Below are 17,039 nucleotides of genomic sequence, written 5' to 3'. Positions count from 1 at the left end.
AATTGTGACAGGTTTATTATCTCTGTTGGTCCTATACAAGCCTGTTTTTGATGTATCAAGAATGCTAACAACAACAGATACTTATTGTTCTAGTTTGCTAGCTGCAGGAATGCAATATACCAGAAACAAATGGCTTTTAAAAAGGGGAATTTAATAAGTTGGTAGTTTACAGTTCTAAGGCTGAGAAAATTTCCCAATTAAAGCAAGTCTATAGAAATGTCCAATCTAAGGCATCCAGGGAAAGATACCTTAGTTCAAGAAGGCCAATGAAGTTCAGAGTTTGTCTCTCATCTGGAAAGGCACATGATGAACACAGTCAGAGTTTCTCTCTCGTCTGGAAAGGCACATGGTGAACACAGTCAGGGTTCCTCTCTCATCTGGAAGGGAACATGGAGAACACGGTGTCATCTGCTAGCTTCTTCTCCTGGCTTCCTGTTTCATGAAGCTCCCTGGGAGACATTTTCCTTCTTCATCTCCAAAGGTCACTGGCTGGTGGGCTCTGCTTCACGTGGCTATGTCATTCTCCTCTGCTCTCTCTCAGATCTCTCATTCTCCAAAATGTTTCCTCTTTTATAGGACTTCAGAAACTAATCAAGACCCACCCAGATGGATGGAGACATGCTTTCAGCTAATCCAGTTTAACAACCACTCTTGATTAAATCTCATCTCCAGGGAGATGATCTAATTACAGTTTCAAACATACAATGCTGAATGGGCTGAAGTGGCTGCCTTTACAAAATGGGATTAGGATTAAAACATGGTGTTTCTAGGGCACATACATCATTTCAAACCAGCACACTTATTAATTACTACTTCATGCTCAGGAACCATCTCCTGTATATCACTTTTTCTGTTTCCTATGGTTAAGCATTTTAGTGCTGTCTCCTTGTCTAAAGAACTGGCAGTGACAGACAGTGCACTTTTTTAAGGTTACTCACAGAGATAGTGCCAAGCACCTTGTGGTTAATCACAACCATTTAGCTCCTCTGTCTGTAAAAAATCTTTAAAACATTTTCTTCTCAGCTGATATTGGAAGAATTGGGGGAAGAAGAACATGCTTTTGTTTTATTCTCTGTATTCCTTGAAATATCAGCTAAAATTTTCATAACAAAACATTAAAAAAACTAATAGGGATTTCCCATTTTTTAGAAAGAACATTTTTCAAGTTTTACTTAACCATTCTAAGTTTCTTTTTTAGGTTATTATCAATAGGATTGTCTTCCAAATGGATTGTTTAGTACCTTAACCTAAGAATATTTTATATGTACTATGCCAGATGACTTCTCGCAATCTTTTTCAAATATTTACACAGAAGTATATTTTCTTCTAAGAAGAGCAACAGTTATTTCACATACTTTATCTCATTTGCCTTTATGAACATCCCAATGTTGTTTGGGTTCACGAATTATTCCCCAGTTAATACTGAAAAGAAGTTATAAAAAGATAAATTGGCTCGTTGAAGGCATAGTCATGTCCTAGTCCAGTGTTATCACATACAAGGTTCTTTATCCCCAGCACCATCAAGACAGCCATGGCCATTTTGAGGGGAGCTTAAATTTTGGGGAAGACTAAAGATAAACAGATGCCAAACACATAAAGGACAGACAAAAACTTTTTAAAAACTACAATGATACCAATGGCTTGTATTTTTCTTGTGTGTATATAGTTATAAAGCATTTTTACGTATACAATTATAAAAAGATAGCTAAGTATTTTATTTTTGCATTTTAGAAAGGAGGAAATTAAGGCAGTGCCTTGTATCCTTGAGCATGGTAAGAATGAAAAGAATAGTTAAATTTTTATTTGTCTTCATTATTCTCCTTCAAAAGTTCTGCTTAATTTCTCACATTTCTTAAATCATATGCCACCTCTTTTTCTTCTTCCCTGCTTCCCCACCCATTCTCTAAAGAAAGTTCTGATTTCCAGCAATCTCTTCCCTAGAGACATCTCTTTCTTCAGAATTTCAACTTAGATCATTTAGAATTTATCTAAGATATCTTTATCTTATGCACCCCCCTCCTTGGAATTTACAAACCAGTAACACCACCCCGAGTTCTTCCCTACTCTGCAAACCAAGATATTGCTTCTCATCTCTGAATTTTCTTTGAGCCTCTGTCTGGATTGACTACTCTTCATCTCTTCCCATACTTCCAGCCCCAACCAGCCTTATTCCTTCCATTCCGTGAAGATATAGCTTAAGTGTCCCCTCCACAGGAAACCATCCCTAACACTCTTTCCCATTTCTAGTCTCCTCCCCTTCCAGGCACAGGCCAGGTACCACCTCCCCCCACCCCATGCCCATACATTCTCTGACCATGAACAGAACATGCCATGCTGCCAGTATCTGTGGCATATTAGAATATGAGCCTCATGTAGAGCTTATTTCATTATTCTCTGCATTCCTGGCACCCAATACAGAGCTCATCTGGAGTAACAACTCAAGAAATGATGGTTAAACAGAATTATTGTTGAACGCCAAACTGTAGACTCTACTCTGCAATAACTTGTTGACTTCATCTTGCTCTTCATAAAATGTAGAAAGATCATACATAGCCCATTTGCATTCTTAAGCATAGAAGTACAAAATTAAGATGCAAATGAAACAGGGTGAGTGGCTACATCTAGATTAAGCACCACTAAAATACTTTTTTGATTACATTTCTCCTTGAGAATTCCAGAACTTACTAGTATCCCTTTTACATGTAAATGTAAGCTTCTCAATCTATTAGTCATGACTCTATATTAAAGTCCCTGCCCTGGCATCCAGGTAAGGCCACACGCCACCTGCCCACCTCTTCTACTTCATCACCTGCCATTCTGCCTCTTGTTCACTCCATGCAGCTACGTTGAGCTTGTTGCAGCTGCGTGAACACACCTGCCTCATTCAGTTGTATGACCTTGCACTTGGTGTTATTCTACCTTTTAAGCTCTTTCCTCTGATTCCACTTTATTCAGCCTCACTCAAATGGTATCTTCCCCCAAAGCTTTTTGTGATCGCCTTATCTAAAATAGAGAATTTTTGTTTTTCTTCATCACACTCACATCACTAACCTGAAATTGTAGTATTTATTCACTTGTTCTGCCTTCCCCACTTGAATATACATGCCTTAAGGACAGGGATTTGTGTATTTTACTCTGCAATGTTCCCAGAGCCTTAAATGGTGTCTGGCACATAGAAAGAGCTTGATAATTATCTGTTGAGTAAAAGAATGAACAAACTAAATTTCATTTATCCAGCTTTCTTTTCTCCAGCCTCTAAAAGCAGCTTTAATATTTCTATGCCTCATATTCCTGTAACAGGGGTCTTGACTGTATAATGTCTAAGCATCTTCCAGGCCTAAATTTCAGAATTCTTTGTTCCCTCAATACTAACATTTATATACTTATGAAGATCTGGAGAAAGTAGAGAATCCTGCATTTCTGCATCTCTGTCCCCATTTTTTGCTCTGGGGCTAACTCAAAACTGGGTCTACTGACTCTCACAACCATCTTTACCTCTCACTCTCCTCATCCTGCCTTTTCTGCCCTTGGAAATGTGCCAAAGTATTTGAAATTTAGTTAGATGGAGTCAGATATACAGGATATACTCACTTTTGGGTAATAAAATATTCCTTTCTATTTCTGTTGTGGAATTTTAAGTTGTACAGTATGATGGGTAGACTCCCACACATTAAGTGTCTGAAATTCTCCCTATGGAGAGACAATTATTTGAAAATGTAAATATTCTTGGGAGAGGTATCATCTTAAACTAATTTACATTTAAGTGTTAGTAAATTATTAGAGCATTTTTCTAATTGGAAGAGCTAGATGCTTAAGTAAAAATATGTTCTGAGAATACAGAAGAAAAAAGAAATTGCAGAAAGGAATGGTGAGGATCATGGAAGATAAAATTTACTAATATCACAGATTTGCCTAGCCTTGTTAAGAATTCTAATTTTCTTTTTTAAAGAACAGTATAAAATCACTCTGGAAGATGCTAGAAAGAGAATAATCAGAGAAACTTTGTTACAACTGGACCAAAAGAAGGAATGGGCCACTCAGGTATAGTTCATTTTTCTTGGAAAAAAAGCGAAAACAAAAACCTTTCGTTCTAACTTTTCTTATGGTACTTTATAATGATTAAGAACTTGGGATCTGAAGTTAGGTAGTTTGAGCATAAATCCCACTTCCACCATGAATGCCTGAATAAAATGAATTTGTTAACTATTCCAAGCTTCAGTTTCCTAATATATATAATAGTATTTGCCTTAAATAGATAGTATAAGGATTGAATGAGATAATTATTGGAATAAAATTTCGGACTGACCTATAATTTCACATTTTAGAAAACTTGACATATAATTTCCCATCTTATATGCTTTCTAATTTCTTTGCTTTACACAAACTCTCTCTTTTCTCTTCATTGCTGTTTCCCTGTCCCCAATCTCCTAAATCAGCAAGGTCCCTGCGGGGATTGTTTCTTCATCTAGGGCACCCCTTCTTCAAAATCATAAACATCTCATCTTTTCTAGAGATCTTCATGAATTTCAGTTGCTATAAGTTTATTGTCCCCTCATTGGTTCAGTTGTTCTTCCCATATTCCTATCCTATTGCATAATTTTTCCAGATTTAGACAGGTACAGAGGATTTTGGAGAACTGGCCAATGATTTGCCTGCCCACACAATTTAGCCACTTTGTGAATGAATCTAATTATGTAGTGAAATCAACCATGTGACCAACCAAATGATTTGACAATAGTTAAGTTTATTAAAATGAATATGTAGATTAAATATGCTTCAAACAAAATTTCAAGCATATAAAGAGGACTGTTCCAGATAGTGTTCCGAGCACTTCACATTTAAGTCTCTCAATAATCCTGAAAGGTAGGAACTTGCTAATGAGAACAATGAGGCTCAGAGAAATTTTGTGAGTTGCCCAGAACTAGAAAGTAGCAGAAATAGGATTCAATTCAGGAGGTGCCCCTCAGATTACTGCTGTTAATCATTACACTATACATTTTCTTTTCTTTATGTAATGCCAAATATACATTTGAATGCATTTTCCTCATTTTAGCTATTTTGGCATATATCCAGCTTATAGTCCAGTGTTTTGTACCCTTAGCTGCACTTTGGAATCAACTGAGTTTTTGTTGTTGTTGTTGTTATTTTTAACATATTGGTGCCTGGTCCCACCCATAGCGATTCTAATATACTTGAACTGGGATATTGCCTGGGCCTCTGGATTTTTCAAGGTTTCCAGGAGATACTAATATGTAGCCAAGTTTGCAAACTACTTCTTTTTTGTAAGTTAAGCTTTTACCTAACTAACTTCAGTTACACAATATTTCATGCTTTGATATAAATGAAATTTATATGTTGGAGAAGACTTTAGAACTAATAGTTGTAATTAGAGTATAAAATTCCCTAGTTCCTAGGAAATAGAGGTCAATTCTATGTTTAGTTAGTATGATTTAAAGACAATTTGTTCTTTTTTTAAATGCAGTTCTACTGAGATATATTCACATACCATATAGCCAATGTTTCCCAGTATCTTCATGCAGTAATGCATCCATAGAAAATTTGTTCTTGATCAGAAATCCTCCAACACTAAAGACAACAGAAAAATTTGCCATTAACATACTTAAAAATTATTTCTGTCCATTTTTATGATCTAGAATATGTTTCTTAATTTATCTTCTTTTGGCTGTGTTCTTTAGTTGCTAAATATTTACTTTGTGATATGTCATCTATATAAAAGTATCTCACAGATAAATATTATCTGTCATTGCACTATAAAGTTCTCTGGGGTAAAACTATAGAATATCCAAGTAATTAAAAATGAATTTACATTTTATGAACCTAGTCTCAAAGTAAGGCTTTTCCTATTTCCTTCATCTAAAATGCCTTTCTCTGAGAGACTGTCTTCCCTTAAGCTATTTGCTTTTAGATTTGTACATATGTATATTGTTATTTTTCACATACATAAATCTTTCAAGGTAATAATATATATTAATGTGGTATGTTCATGATTTTGCTATATATTGGCTATGTCTACAACAATAAGCTTAAAGAATATTTGTTCACTGTAGTTTAGCCTTCTTAATTGAGGAGTAAATCATTAATGATTGATTTCACTATGGCAGTGAGATCTGATTACAAATTGAATAAACAGCCACACCATTGTTCAGTTCTCTGAATTGCCTGTATTACATAGCATAAATCAGTAAAAAAAGAATCCAGTGAAATAGTAACAATAGTAACCTGAGCCAAAAGTTCTTTTGGGATAGTCTAAAAGTAATCACAAAACATAATTTTAAATGAATGATCAGATAAGTTCATTGAGTATCACCACAGCTAAATTGTACACCACCTCTGCTAAAATTTTGAATCTCCATGTTTCAACTCTTCCTTAACACAGAAACTTTCTTTTAGAATGCTGTAAAGTTCATTGACAAAGGCAGCTATCGAGAGATCTTGGAGAATGACTGGCTAAAAAAAGAGGTAAGTGGAAACAATTTCTTTCTCCGTTTTTTTGAACTGGAAATGACTTCTGTTTTCAGAATTGAAGTCATGGGAAAGGTATGGAACTGTGACTGACAGGTAAAATGAAATTCAAGTGGAGTGCTAACTTTACTACAAGCTGTTAGTCAACAAATAGCAGAAATAATTTAGATAATAACCAGAAATCTTTTACGGGGTTACAATTCACACAATATCTTCTCAGATATGGTATGAAACCATACACAGAACCTCCAGTCTATGTTCCCCTTCAGGGAAGACACTTGACAATAAACAGACCTATTCACACAACTGTATAGAAAATCCACACCATTCCCCAGAGTTTACTTAAGTATGAATAGACAACCATGGATTACCAAGTATATCCATACCAACAGCACAATAGAAGGCAAAGACCAAGTTGAAGTAACAAAAAAACTGTCCCTGGAAGAAACAGAAAATTCAAGGAACTGAAAAGATCTTTTATTAATATAATTAGAAATACATGATAAAACATTTTATTTATAAAACAAAATTCTTTAGAAGCAAAGACAAAAGTAAAATGTAAAATAGGAAATAAAGAACAAGCTCTTTGAGGGAAGACCACAATACCAAAAAAAAAAGAGAGAAAATATAAAATACTAATGTAAAAAATGTAATATCTAACTAATAAGACTCCCAGAAAAAAAAAAAAAAAGAGTAAAGAAAACGGGAAGGAAATCATTTTTGAAATAGATGAAAATTTCTGGTGATAATAAGGAATATGATTTTTTAGAACACCAAGATAAAATGAAAAACCTCAAAGTTTCCAGTGGGAGGTGGCTGAGGGAACTCATGGGGAGGCAAGTTACCCACAAAGGAATAAGAACTAAGTATTCAACTTTTCAATAACCAAGTTCAGATGGAAAGCTGTTTTCAGCTTGGAATCTTATACTCAGCAAAAGTAGATTAATGGCAAAATAAATGTTTTCATAATTGCAAGGCTTCAGAATATTTACCTCTCAACCTCATTTAGAAATTTATTTCACAGTGTACTCTAGCAAAATAAGAATGTAAATTTAGTAAAAGAGAAAGACAGGAAAAATACGGTTATAATCCAGTATACCCTTGAAGAAATGCCTGAGAATGACAATTGTGTTGCTGGCCTGAAAAAGCATCCTGTACAGATTGAAATGGCTCTCACTTCCAGGATCCAGACCCACATATCCAACAACCAGCTGTGCACTTCCACATAAATGCACTACCGACATCTCAGACTCCTAAAATGAGTTCATCTCCTAGGCTGTCTGTCCCAATTAGAGATCCCACTGTCATCTTGTTACCCAAGCCAGAAATCTAGGAGTTATCTTAGAAATGTCCTTTTTACTTCCCACATTTAGAAGGTCTGTAAGTTCTACTTTTGACCACTGACTGGCTTAGTTTGCCAGGTGCAATGATAAATACCGCTCAATGAATTGGCTTAAACAATGGGAATTGATTGGCTCCTGGTTTTGAGGCTCAGAGAAGTGGAAAACCAAGGCATCGGGCAGGGTGATGCTTCCTCCCCAAAGTCTGTGATATCCTGGTGCTGCCTGTCAGCGATCCTTGCGGTTCTTGGCTTCCATCTCTGCATTGCATCACAAAGTGATGTCCTCTCCTCTCTCTTCCAGTGGCTTCTGGCTCCTTCCTGTGTTTTTCTCTTAACTTGGTCTTCTGATTTCTTTCTCTTTGCAGTCTCCGGTAGTCTGGATTAAGACCTAATCTCATGCAGTTGGGTCATACCTTAGCTAAAAATTGTATCTTCAAGAAATCCTATTTACAAAGGGTTCATACCTATAGGAACATGGATTCTAATCAATGTGCAGCTCTGCACTTTTAATACACATCCTTCCCTGGAAGCCCTCTGCACTGCCACCTGCTGCCTCAGTAAATTGTTGACAGCCTAAGTGATTATATGAAATGAATGCAAGTCAAATCCTCACTTCTTATAATTAGTATTTTATAAGTCAGTGGTCAAATCTTGCTTATTCAGTAAATGATTACCCTAAATCTAGTTTTAAATACATGAATATAAATTTTTCCTTTTTCTTCTGAAATGGCCTTTGGCTATTTCATACTCTTTAATACACCTAAGCAGAAAATGAAGACATGTAACTCATACTCTTAATACACCTAAGAAGAAAATGAAGACATGAAGACAAGAAAACTTACTAATTTTGATTATATATAAGGTGAAACTGTAAAGTAATGAGATTGCTTCCCCAGGTTCTTCTCTTAAATCAGTTTCATAAATTTATAATCTTTATATATGTTGGTTAACAATCAAACTCAGGCCTAATGATTGGAAATCATGATTGCAGTGCTATTTTGTATCAAATCTAGTCATCGTTGGTCTGCACTCAGGTCCCCATAACCAGCTGGGGCTCTCACTAACTGCCACTTCTGTGTTTCAGTTCCAACTAACATTCGCTTGTCAGGCCTTGAATTCTATGTCTTAGCAGCCTGAATGTTTCTGGTCTCTGAAGATAGTAGTACATTAAAGCTGGTGCAGCCCAGTCACTCTTCCACTACTTCAATTCTCCTATACATTCAGATAGGTAACTACCTAATCTATGCTTCAACGCCACCTATGAGAGAAAACTCACTTCTTTCTGAGAGAACTCACCTCAACTAGATGTACCTCTTGCTAGCACATTATTCTTATGTGGTTCTCAGGTATATATTTCCAGCACTTACTTGTATGTGCCCTCAGCTCTCGGCCTACTTTTTATTTGCCTGCCAAATATTTCCACGTGGAGGTTCCCAAGATACCTCAAGCTCAACATACCTAAAGCAGAACTCATTAAATATCTCCTCCATTTTCCTCCTCCATTTCCTGTTTCACCATCTGCCTGGACACGCAAGATAAAAATGTCATTGTCAGCTTCTACTCTTTTCTTCACCTCTTATTTTACTGCGTGAAGCTGGTGAGTCTAGAAAACAAGGAATTTAAAAATTAATGTGCTTTCTATGATGTTGATAATTATCTCTACATTGCCTTTATAAAGTCATGATAAATAGGAATTGTTTCACAATTTTAAAACAAGGACTAACAATTTAAAAAATTCAAAGTAAGTGCAATTGTTAAAGAAAATTACTGAGAAATTTTGTTCTTATGCTTTTATTAAATACAACAATATGATCCTGATCATAACAATTTAGTAATTCAATTCTTAAATCCTATAATATGTTCTAGATCTTATGTTTAGGGAAAATGGCTACCAAAAATTTGTATTTCACAGATGTGAAATGCTGTTTTGGTGCCTTGGCACTTAGTACTAAAGTCACAATTTTGTTTTGTTTTAATTTTTGCTTCTTATAATTAAATGGAAATAAGAGAAAATTGTCCAGTTTATTTGAATCATGAACAAAAAATCCTTTTTAATAAAGGAAAAAAGGAAACTAGTTGGATTTAATTTTTCTTTATTTCAATAAATATTCATTTTAGCATAATTAAATTTACTTACAAAATTAATTTAAAAATTTCTGATTATACATACTATCACAATAATTGAAAATTACCTGGAAATAGAATAATGCTTGTGAATTAATCTCTTTGAGGAAGACTTAGAATGGGTAACAATGGAACTCTTGAAAATATTTCTCTATTTAATGTCCTCTCAACAGTAACCAAAAACTTAGACCTCTGGGAGAGATTTAGAGACATTCCAATGTATAGCTTCTATTATCTGGTTTTATTTAGCGTGCTTATTAGGAAAATATAGAAAATTGAAATTTCCAAATGACTTAGACTAACTCAACAAATGGAAAGCCAGAGAAACTAGATGAAAGATTCAAAGAGGTTAGCAATCAGAGTTCCAAGTGTAAGGAGTTGTAAGGTTAATCAGATCTATCAGGGGAAAATATGAAGAACATATATTTTATTCAGGATCCTAAATCGCTGATTTTTAATAGTTTTAACTAAATAATCCTCAATATCTATGTACATTTTTTGAGGGGGACAAGGGCAGGGAAGGAAAAGTGGCCTTCCTCTTTCCCCTTTTTCCTTTCTTACTCCAAAGCTATTTGTACTGTCATTGGAACTAGTTTCCATTCTCTAATATTTCAAAAGGAAGGGAGGGGAACATCAAATGATAAGAACCTTACTTGGTACTCCAAAGGGGTAGCAATATCATAGGGTACTCTTAGCCTGATTGTACATAAGTCTTCAAAAGGACCCTCATTCCCAGCTTTGGAAAGAGACCAAGAACTGTGTCTGATGCCTCCCTTAAGCCGAACATTTCCAAATGTGCTATTAATTCCTTCTGTTTACGACCTCTAACTTTAATTTCCTTCTCATCCTTTGACATTTTAAAATTACAAAGTTTTCCTTAAGGCATTCAAACTTGTAATCAAGTTGATTCTTTCTCAACATATGAGATCCTAAAACACCAAACCTTGGCTTTGTAATTGATTATTAAGGACTTAAATGGCTTTACTAAATTGTCTGAAGCAGATAAATAATATATACTTTTCTCTCTAATTCCAAGCCACCAGCAATGTTTGTGCCTTTTCCAATATCATTTTATATTAAATTTATTTGTGTATTTGTTCACTTCCTTTTCTTGAGGGAAGGGGCCATACCTTATTCAACTTTGTGTCCTTCTACAATCTTGCCCATAGTAAAAATTCAAGCTTTAGTAAGTGATAAAGATAGGCATGTGGTAATATACTGAATGCTTCAAGATTCCAATATACAATAGTTAAATCTCAATTACAGAGTAGAAAATGTTAGTTATCTCTTTCTAAGTATTCATCTTAGTTACACTTTTGGCAGTTCTGGGCAAGTGATACTGAATCTAAACCCTTCTTTATTCTGTTTCATCATATTTCCTCAAAATTCATAACTTCTTCCAGTTTATCTTTCTATTATTCTCAGCCATCTATCACTTTCTAGTTTATACTCTTACTTTTGATTCTTCTATTGTCTTGACTTATTCCCATAAGCAACTCCTGATCTAGCACCTACATGACTCATGCTTCTTTGAGTGGGAAGAGAGGTGAGTGGTGTTTCTATCTAGTAGTATTGTTTTATATTTTCTTCCCACTATCAAGTCTTCTTTAGGCAAGTTATCAAAATATACACCTTAAAGCATCTAGCAAACATAGCCAGCAATCTCCTTCATATTTGAGTTAAAACTGTTTCTTTAGTAAACGTTTAATCTTCTGTGTCAATGAATGCTCTTCCAGTGACTACAGGATGAAATCTACACTCTATAGCAGTAGTTGGCTCTTCCTTACTTTTCCAATCCCTCTCCTACTTTCCCTCACTTCCACTTTGTATCTAGTCACATCAGAATAATTGTGCCTTTGAATATATTGTTCCCTTTACCTAGAATGCACTCTCTCGTCTGTGTAGGGAATATATACTTGGCCTTTAAGATCTAGTTTAAATGTCATCCCTTCTGCTACTCTACCTCTCCTCCCTCACACCTGAGTGATAAGGATGAATCCTTGTTGCTCCTACAGTACTTGGACAGGCTCCAATATGGTTTTTATAACATCATTTTCTGTCTTCATCACCATCTTTCCCAGTAGGCTTAAAGATCTTGAAGGTTATTATATCTGGTAGATCTTTTATTCCCAAAATGTAATATAGTCTCTGGTACATATAGGCAACAAAGCAATTGCATGGATGAATGAACAGTGTTTCATCTGCCTGACATTTCTCAGAAATACCCGAACACTCAGAAAACACAATTATATTATAGAGGCTGATAGAAAGGGCTACTAGGCCTATACTTTTTTTTTTTAATACTGTAATATAGTGTTTTCCCCAGTGCTGTTGGTTTTCATGGTGTTGTTTATAATTAACCTTAGAGAAATCCTCATTTACCTCCTAATATACCATAATGTTAAATTAACTCTTAGTGTTCTTATTTATCTCTGACTCTAGCTCAAAATAAATCCAGTAATATTTTCAAAAGTAGGAAAGGATAACTCCTGCCATTCTGTAATAACTGCCTAACCATGCAAACAAGTTCTGATGACCTGGAAAAGATTCCCACCATTCCTTCTTAGAGAAGGACAAAGCAAACCCAGTAATAAATAATACACGATCAATCTTCCCCTCAGAAAAATGCACTTTTAGGAGTTGGGTTTCTTATAGAAGACCAAATAGATATACCAACATCCATTCTTTTCTTTTGAGAACAGATTGCAGTCCACAGGAAGGAAGTGGAAGAGTTGGAAAAAGCTATTCATAAACTGGAAGAAGAAAATTTGGTGCTTATTGATCAACTATTCAACTGTAGGCTTGTGGATCTCAAAATATCCAGGTGAAAGTCATTAACATATCTAAAAATCATTTTGTAAACATTGTATCTGCAACATTTTTAAGATGATTTAATTCTTTATTGCTCCAGAGTGCAATGGTCAAAAAGAAAGGACAGCACAAAATAACCACAGTGAAGGCATAAGATTATTAGTATTGACCATCAGTATAGCATGAGCTTGGATTTCCTTTTCTAGCAATGCAGGGTAGTCATATTAGCAAACACTTAACACACCTGCCGACCTTCAGGAGCCTCCAGGCCAGCAGGGAGATAGGCATGAAAATATATGCATTACAGTGCAGTTGGACAATATATGAGGTGCAGAATTAGCACAGAAGAATGAATTATTAACTTTCTAGGAGCTTCCTGGAGGTGTTCTGGGTTAAATTGTAGAATTGATTATTTCCTTTGATAGTTAATGAAATAGTCAAGTCTGACTATTCATGGAGAGAAAACCTGGTACACTAAGCCACATTTGTTCCTGTACAAGAGAAGCCAAATGCTTATATAGCTTTTTATTTTAGGCTGTCTTTTCTCCTTATCTCATACAAAAAGTCTTATTGTCTCAAACTTGATAGAAAACTAGGGCCCTGGAATATGGCCTGAAGGCTGGGTGGTAAAGACACACCACAATTATGTGTGCTGCCCTGGAGAGAGAGATAGCAATGTAGGTAATATAGGGGGTTAGGGTAAATGGCTTTATTGGTTACTCTTCTCCTGTCTTTCCAGTTTCTTGAGCTGATGCCCTTGAGGAAATTTAGGAGTAGGCATCTCGTTGTCCCCCCAGAAAGCAAGACTCTTTTGCCAGCCTTCATCTCAGTGATCAAATCTCCATATCCTTTCTCCTGCCTCCTCTAATTCTTGTCATCTGCTTCTTTATGATTATGTCTAATCTCTGGCAGCTGTTACTACTGCTATAGCTTCTAAAAACTTCTATATCTGCTTTTCACTGCCCTCTTTTCCTATTTTCTGTACTGGCCAAACCTTAGGAAAAAGCTACCCTCCAGATTGTCAGACCTACTTCTCTGCTTCAGTTTGCCCAGTTGGTATAGCTAATTTGAAACTGACGTAGGTGTGATGTGCTAATAATTATAACAAAGGGGAATTCTTTTTTTAGCTGGAGAGGATTTGACAAGGACAGGGAAGGAGATGAGAAATATTTAATGGGGATTTCCATTAAGTTGTTTGCTGTGCAGTATGTATGGTTTGCAATTTAACCCTTGCTTGGCCTTCCCCACAAAATTGTCAGTAAAATCTTCATTTTCTTTGTTGATAATTCAGTCCTTTATAGTACCTGGTAGGGTGGTGAGAAATAGACCTGAACTGTCCTCAGTGGACATATAAAAAGCTCTGTTTTCCAATTTGGATGAGGAATGGGGCATTCTGGCTAATAAAATTACTACATTTCCCATCTAGTGTTTTCTAAACTTTTTCCCTTCACAACTCACATAGAGCATAATAGGATCTGTTTGACACACTGGAGTAAACAGATAAGGCATCTGTCAGCCAGAGGTGACTGCCAGGGATTCTAATGCCACTGGGCCAAGGCTAAGGGATTTTGACATTAAACGTTACTTAATACAATTCCATCTTTTAAAATGTTTTCTATGTCATCAAGTATCAAGTGTTGCTGCCCTGTGTTGGTACAGAAGTGATAAAGACTAATGATTAAATAAGAAAGACAGATTTATTAATTTTATGGCATTTCAAAGGATCTTAATTACTCAAAATGGCAAAACCAGTAGAGAAGAGAATTCTATGGCCTTGGTCATTTCTACATGCAGACCAGAGCTGTGTGCAAAATTAATCTTTTACTAAGTTAAATCTTTAGAAGGTTTTGCAGATGTAAATGTCATGAAGTATTTAATGGAGCCTTAGATTCTTGGATAACGCTTTATATACATGTTTGTTACATAATTGTAACAATCAGGAGACTGTCTTTGGTTGCTGAGTTGTTAAGTATAAGAGGTTCCTTGCACATCTGCAAGGATCCAATTGTTTCATTCTGTCTTCAGACAAACCTCAAGGTGGAAATGGTATACAGAACTCTTAAGACATATTTTTTTATTGAAACATCAGTGGGCATTCTGAAAAGGAAATACAGAATGAAATACACTCACAGAGAGCTGCAAAAGTCTCTCTAAGTCAACTACTGCTGGGCTTATAGCTAAAACCACTTGGTAAAAGCCAGAACCTGAAGGTCCTCTTGGATTCCTACCACATGCTTTCTCTCCTTCTTCTCATCTCAAATCCATCCCTTTGAGGTGACTATCATTTCTCACCTGGATTGCTGAAAAAGGAACCTAACTGGTGTCCTGCTTATGTGCTTTCTCGTATTCTAAGGACGTTATTCCCTTATCTTGGGATGCCCTTCCCTCATCCCCAGCACTTCCCTTGGCTAACAATTGCTGGTTCTTCAAGACTCAGCTCTGGCTTCCTCTCCTCCAGGAAACCTTTCATCACATCCTAAGGCTGAATCAGGTAATTCTTGTCTCTGTCCCCATAGCACTTCTCACACTATGCTAATTATCTGTCATGGAACAAACCATCATTTTATACACTATAAGACTATTGCCCCATGGAGCCTTATGCTTTTCATTTTTATCTTGGTGTGTTGGCAACTATCATAGACACAGACGCTATTAAGCATGTAGTATCACATTTGTTGACTGTCAAATTGCCTTTCTTATTTGTTCTTTTAGGCGACTATATCTTACCCAAGCAGCTGGACAAGAAGTGCCACCTGAAGAAATTCCTTTGGAATTGCCAGAAATAACTAGTGGTATTATTTTATTGTGATGGTGATGATTTTTTTCCAATTTAACAAACACTTATTGAGCATCTATTATGTGCATGCACCTCACATCCAAGAGCTACTCAGGGAATAAATGCACACCAGCTCCTCCATATTTCTCTTCTTCATACACTGCCGGTTGCCTCACTCTAGCACCATTTTCAAATCCAAGTCATCATCTTTCAAAGTGAATTAAATACATCCTGGTAGATAGAAACAGGGTATTGTATACGCTGGCATAGTTTGGGTTCAAACTCAGCAACCAAAACACTGACACAAATGTTGGTTCCAATATGATTACTATAACTTACTAGCAGAATGAAGTAGAACTTAGAGTTTTTAAAAGTGAATCTCACTCTCGCTTTAATAAATTCTCCATTTTTAATTCTCATAGTTCTTTTGAATTAAAGATGTGACAAAGAATGTATTATATTTTTATTTTTGTCAAAATTTATCCACAATTAATTTGTATTCATCCTAGAAGAGAAGTCAAAAACGCAGCCTATACAAGTAAAAAGTAGCGACATGATGTTTCCACCAGTTGAGAATACTTCTTTACCTATAAGTTATGAGGATAGCATCAGAGATGCCCTGTATCTGAAGAAAGATGAAAAGGAGAGCTCATGCCTAGAGTTTGGAGCCTCTGATATGACATATTTACTATATGAGGATGAGCGGGATTTCAAGGTGAGGTTTATTGGAACACAACTTTGACTACTAAGAGAATGCTGTTTTATTCATAATGGGGAATATTAGCCTACAATTTAAATATGGATTGTATTAGTTTGTAATGCTGCCAGAATATGATATATCTGAAACAGAAATGGCTTTTAAAAAGGGAATTTAATAAGTTACAAGCTTACAAGTCTAGTGCTGAAAAAATGTCCAAATTAAGGCACCAACAAGAGGTCACCTTCACTCAAGAAAGTCTGATGCCATTCAGAATACCTCTTTTAGTTGGGAAGGCACATGGCAAATATCTGCTGCTCCCTTGCTTCTAGGCTCCGTTGCTTTCAGCTTCTGTTCCTGTGGGTGTTTCTGTGGGCTGGCTTTCATCTCTTGACTTTCCTTGGCTCTTTCCAGGTTCTGGTTTGCTTAACATCTCATGGGAAGACACATGGCAACTTCTGCTGGGCTCTGCCTGTGTCTCAGTCAGCTCTGAAATACCTGTTCTCCAGGTATCTACTCTGTCGTTTCTACTCTGAGGTTTCTCCAAAATGTTTTCCCCTTTTAAAGAACTTCATCTTGAATGGGTGGAGCCACATCTCCATCTAATCAAAAGGCCACACCCACAATTGGGCACACCACATCTCCGTGGAGATAATCTAATCAAAGTTTCCACCCTACAATATTGAATCGGGATTAAAAGAAATGGCTGCTCCCACAAGATAGGACCAGGATTAAAACATGGCTTTTCTAGGGTCCACCATAGATTCAAACCAGCACATGGATATTAAAAAATTCTATTTGCACGA

At 36.0% G+C, this 17,039-nt stretch overlaps 1 protein-coding gene across 6 annotated transcripts in view; it reads left to right on the top strand.

Annotated features, from left to right (window-relative positions):
- CCDC83 (coiled-coil domain containing 83) overlaps positions 1-17,039 on the top strand; it is a 77,777-nt gene that overhangs the window by 52,524 nt on the left and 8,214 nt on the right. For 5 of the 6 annotated variants that reach the window (XM_077113363.1, XM_077113362.1, XM_077113367.1 and 2 more), the window contains exons 8-12: positions 3,950-4,041; positions 6,412-6,480; positions 12,652-12,773; positions 15,473-15,552; positions 16,046-16,251. In XM_077113363.1, coding sequence (XP_076969478.1) covers positions 3,950-4,041; positions 6,412-6,480; positions 12,652-12,773; positions 15,473-15,552; positions 16,046-16,251 — 569 coding nt within the window. The remainder of the gene's footprint in view (positions 1-3,949; positions 4,042-6,411; positions 6,481-12,651; positions 12,774-15,472; positions 15,553-16,045; positions 16,252-17,039) is intronic. The other variant, XM_077113364.1, reaches the window with a different exon arrangement.

Source organism: Tamandua tetradactyla, chromosome 8, assembly GCF_023851605.1.
Source record: "Tamandua tetradactyla isolate mTamTet1 chromosome 8, mTamTet1.pri, whole genome shotgun sequence".
NCBI lineage: Eukaryota > Metazoa > Chordata > Mammalia > Pilosa > Myrmecophagidae > Tamandua > Tamandua tetradactyla.
Note: the sequence above shows the minus strand (reverse complement) of the source record. Positions and strands in the feature narration are given on the sequence as shown.